The sequence below is a fragment of the Apaloderma vittatum genome, unplaced genomic scaffold, assembly GCF_000703405.1.
Source record: "Apaloderma vittatum isolate BGI_N311 unplaced genomic scaffold, ASM70340v1 scaffold36071, whole genome shotgun sequence".
NCBI classification, from domain to species: domain Eukaryota; kingdom Metazoa; phylum Chordata; class Aves; order Trogoniformes; family Trogonidae; genus Apaloderma; species Apaloderma vittatum.
In genome coordinates, this window is record NW_009701415.1 from 7,039 (window position 1) to 11,795 (window position 4,757).

General features: G+C 55.9%; 1 protein-coding gene across 1 annotated transcript in view; it reads left to right on the forward strand.

The window, feature by feature from the left end:
- The first annotated feature begins 810 nt into the window (after positions 1 to 810).
- Positions 811 to 4,757, forward strand: part of KLHL17 (kelch-like family member 17) — a 7,942-nt gene continuing 3,995 nt past the window's right edge. Inside the window, exons 1-5 of the mRNA XM_009879135.1 lie at positions 811 to 1,059; positions 1,463 to 1,584; positions 2,005 to 2,226; positions 3,250 to 3,374; positions 4,461 to 4,694. Coding sequence (XP_009877437.1) covers positions 849 to 1,059; positions 1,463 to 1,584; positions 2,005 to 2,226; positions 3,250 to 3,374; positions 4,461 to 4,694 — 914 coding nt within the window. The 5' untranslated portion in view covers positions 811 to 848. The remainder of the gene's footprint in view (positions 1,060 to 1,462; positions 1,585 to 2,004; positions 2,227 to 3,249; positions 3,375 to 4,460; positions 4,695 to 4,757) is intronic.

The window sequence follows — 4,757 nt, forward strand, 5'->3', positions numbered from 1 at the left end:
CTCGCCGCAGGGATGCGGGGGCAGGCGCACGAGCTTTTTCTCTTCAAGCTGCCTTTTTCTCTTGCTCCCTCCCCCTTCTTCCTCCTGCTGCTCAGTCATTCTCTCTCCACTCCCCCATCTTTCCTTCGGGCAGGAGAAACAGCCAAACGCCTTTCGAACCACTATGAGCAGCCTAGATGCAAACAGCATGGAAAGAGAAAACATCTTTGCACAAATAAGTGCCCCTATTCCTTGGTTTGACAATTTTCATTTTCTATAAGCTGATCAGGTTTATACCCCTGCTGTCGCAGGTTGTGTGGAAGGACTGTCCCACTCCATGCTCGGTGATGTGGCCCGTAACATCACTCTTGCCTTTTAGGATATGGGATTCCCTGGTTATTTTTTGTTTTGGCTAAGCAGGGTTATCACATTCGCTGTCTCTAGTGGTTTATTTAAGATGTGGTTGATCAAGGCAGGACTGGCATGCCCTGGTGAGACTTCTAAGATCGATGCTTCTGCTGATGTTGCATGGAAATGCACCTCGTTAGGCAGATTTGGAGACGGAGCAACTTCAGGCTAAACCAGTGCGAGCGCGTTTGTTGTAGAGCAGTTCCCTCCTGAAGGCAGGTGAGGAGGGTATCGATCCAAAAATGAACACAGCTGGGAAGTGATGGGTGTCACAGAACAGAGAAAAGTTTCAGCAGCACTTTGTATTATTTGTGTTCCTCCAGGGACTGTCGCCTCTGTGTCGCTGGTTTATGAGCAGGATGATGTTTCTGGGGCTAGAGCTGTTCCTGCTTGGGTAATGCTTTGGTTTTCCCTCATGCCAGTGCCGGTGAGAAGGGAAATCCCACCATCCCCCTGCAGCCATGGAAGGGGGTGTGCAGCTCCTCAACCGCGATGGCCACAGCATCTCCCACAACTCCAAGCGGCACTATCACGACGCCTTCGTGTGCATGAACCGCATGCGCCAGCGTGGGCTGCTCTGCGACATCGTGCTCCACGTGGGCACCAAGGAGATCAAGGCCCACAAGGTGGTGCTGGCGTCGTGCAGCCCGTACTTCCACGCCATGTTCACAAGCAAGTAGTGTCCTCTCTTCCCCATGGCCAGGGTCTCCCTGCTCTTCAAACCCGCTCCTCACCGCAAATCCCTTCCCTTACCATCCTGCTCTCTACTCTCACTGCCCTACCCTATGCAAACACGGTGCCTGTGTATCATGTCTGTGAACAAAGGCAGCATTATTCCTCATTTGACTCCCTTCCATGAAGCCCTTTACCTGCAGAAGTATCTTGATGCCCATCCTGCAGACGTGGACCCCATTCCCTAGACTATGCTGCTCCTCTTCCTCGCTGAGAGGTGGAAAGGAGATTTTCCTGGGTTGTGGAGGTGGATGCGGCTTGTTCCATGCGCAGTCAAGTCTTCCCACGGGGAAACAATCCTGCTGTGGGACTTTGTTCACGTCTAGTGTCTGTGTTGCCTCAGATGAGATGAGCGAGAGCCGCCAGACCCATGTGACGCTGCACGACATCGACCCCGCGGCCCTGGAGCAGCTGGTGCAATACGCTTACACGGCTGAGATCGTGGTGGGCGAGGGAAATGTGCAGGTAGGAGCTTCCCCCTTCCAAATCTCTCTTCGCCACAAAGCTGTTCTGTACGAGACTTGCTTCCTGGGGACTCTTCTCTCCTTCTGCTCTTGCTCTGTGGTGGGTCAGGGAGCTCATCTGCTCCTGCGACTGCTGAGGCTGGGAACGGCTCCTCAAAGCGCTACGCGAGGGCCAGGTCTAGTCCTGAGCATCTGCCATTCTCCTGCCCTTTCCTGGTCCTGTGAGGAGTTACAGGTGCCCCTCTCAGCTGTCATTTAGCTTGATCCTGTTGGAAGCAAAGAATGCTTTGTCCTTTGTTCACCCATGTGCTTGAAAGCTCTCAGTAAGCCTGTTCCGTCATTGACTTGCAGTGAGACAAGGGTGAAAATGGTTTTCTTGCCCTGGAAACTCTCTTTTTCCCTGGTTCTTTCCCACTGCCAGACTCTCCTCCCTGCTGCCAGCCTGCTTCAGCTCAATGGTGTGCGGGATGCTTGCTGCAAGTTCCTACTCAGCCAGCTCGACCCATCCAACTGCCTGGGGATCCGGGGTTTTGCTGACACGCACTCCTGCAGCGACCTCCTCAAGTCTGCGCACAAGTACGTCCTCCAGCACTTCGTGGAGGTGTCCAAGACAGAGGAGTTCATGCTGCTGCCTCTTAAACAGGTGAGGGATCCTGATGGGAGTGTGGAGGTGTGGGCATGGCAAGGCTTTTCCTGAAAGGCACGGTCTGTGTGTCAAAAGCCCAAAGAACCTGTGCTGAGGGAACAGGGTTTGGCTGGGGAAGGTACCCACATTCTGTTCTTTGGCCCTCTCTGTTCAATGGAGAGACAATATGTGGGAAGAGTGCTGTCAGCGAGTTTAATCCCGTGTGAAATTTGGATGAGAGGGCAACCCAGAGGATAATTGCTGTCGCTGGTGCTCACCGCATGAGCTCTGAACACACTGCCCTCTCTCCGGGGACACAGCCCAAGCACTAAGTCCTGGCTGCCCAGGCCGTGTAGCTGCCATGTTTAATTCAGAGTTCAACTAATATTTCTTGCTGCTCTTCGTGGGGTGCCAGTATGGCCCCTGGCTCATCACCGCGGGGTGCTGTGCTGTGCCCCGGCCAGCACAGGCATTCTCGTTCCTTGCTCTTCATCACCCAGCTCTGTATGGTCCCTCACCAGGGTACAGACACCTCCTTCATCCGTTCTGGAGGCAGTGGGGTGTGTGGTAGTGAGGGGAGGGGACGTATCTCCACCTTCTCCAGCTCCGTGGTCCTTGGCAGGTGAAGTGAGTGTGCTGGGAACAGCCAGGGCACCTGGCTATTCTATCCCATGAAGTATTGAAGGGACACGTGCACGCGGAGTCATCTGCGTGATCTTGCTGATGCTGATTGGAAGTGTCAGGCATTGCAGCAGCCTCAGACGCAGAAGGAGGGGACTGAGCCAAGGAGGATGACCAAGGGCAGGACTGTCTGTACACCAGTGCTGCAATAAGAAGAGGGGCACAGCTGCATCTGCCTGGTTTGAGGGATCCAGTTGCTCTTTGGATCCAGCTGCATGAGAGAGAGACTGGCTGTACAGCCCTCGACCACCATCTGCAGGATGCAGGGGCTCTGCTGGACCAGTTGCCTGGGGGTGTGAATGTGTCCTTTGTTCCCAAACCATACCAGCTGAAACTCGCCCTTTCCACCCCGCTCTGCAGGTGCTGGACCTCATTTCTAGTGACAGCCTCAATGTGCCATCAGAGGAGGAGGTGTACCGGGCTGTGCTCAGCTGGGTCAAACATGATGTGGACAGCAGAAGACAGCATGTCCCCAGGGTGAGTCTGTCAGGGAAGGTGGCCTCTGAGTGCCTGGTCTGGCTGGATACTCAGCTGAAGAGAGCTGCAGAGTGGCCAGAAGAGGGCAGGGACAGCAGGTCCTTGCCATGCAACTTCCAGTCTAAGCATAGATCAGGGTGTTGCTGAGAAAGTTCAGTCTCCCGGAGTGAAGTCCAAACTACTGACAAATCCGAAAGGGATGTCCTGTCTGGCCCCTGGCAGCTTGGACACACGGAGTCCTGGGTAGGATGTGGGCAGCAAGAGAGGTCAGCCCTGCCCGCAGCCTTCCTGAGCTTTCACGCGCATCCTCCCAACCAAAAGCTCAGGAAAATTTGAGCAGGGACTTCTTTTAGCTCATGCTTTTTTGTCTTGGACTCTGCACCTTGGAGCCTGGGTCTGCGAGGATCCTGCCTGCCTGAGATGTGAGTGGAGAAGACACGATTAAGGCTTTTTTCTGTGGGGCTGCCAGTGCTTGGCACAGCGTGGGCACCCTCTCGGGGACGCAGCCTCACACTGCAGCAGAGGCTGTTGGTGCCTCCAGCAGCCCCAGCTTTGGCTTCTTCTCATCTCCTCGCTCTCATGCTTCCAGGCAGGCATCGAGTGGGAGGAAACGTCCCTGGGTGTCCTCTGAAAGCTGAGACAGAGATGAGGGAGGATGAGGAAGACTCTGAGGGTTTCCCTTGGGTTTCCACCTACCCCAGGGCATGACCCTAGAGAAGCTCTGTCTCCACCTTTGCTGGCTGTGGGTGCTCAGGCATCCCTCCTGTTGGCAATACAGATGAGGTGGGGTGTGCTGGGCAAGGGGAGCGGTGTCTGCACCCCCGTGGTGGGGATTGCTCCTTGTAAGATGAGGAGCATGTAAGGAGGAGGATGTGGGCACAGGGAGAGGGCAGGATGCGGATCTGGGATGGCTGTGGGACATGTCACAGCCAGGCTGAAGGCTCCTGGTTCTGCAGGGACAGCAGTGCTTTGGCTGCCTGTTTTGCCAGGTTGACATCCCCAGGCGGAGAGTCAGCCTTGCCAGGGCCCCGGGGGTTTGTAGGGGAGATGCGGGTGCAGCGCTGGGACAAATCCCTTCCCAACCCTGCCAACAGGCTTCCACTCCTCTCCCCTCCGATAACGTGTGGGCGGCTCCCCCTGCTGAGCCGGGATTTCCTCATGAGCAACGTGGACACGGAGCTGCTGGTGCGGCATCACTCGGAGTGCAAGGACCTGCTGATCGAAGCCCTCAAGTACCACCTCATGCCGGAGCAGAGGGGCGTCCTCAGCAACAGCAGGACGAGGCCACGGCGCTGCGAGGGGGCCAGCACCGTGCTTTTTGCTGTGGGTAAGACCCTGCCAGGCGCTCGCGGACCTGCAAACCCCTTCCCAGTGCCTTTTGGGCTGGTGTT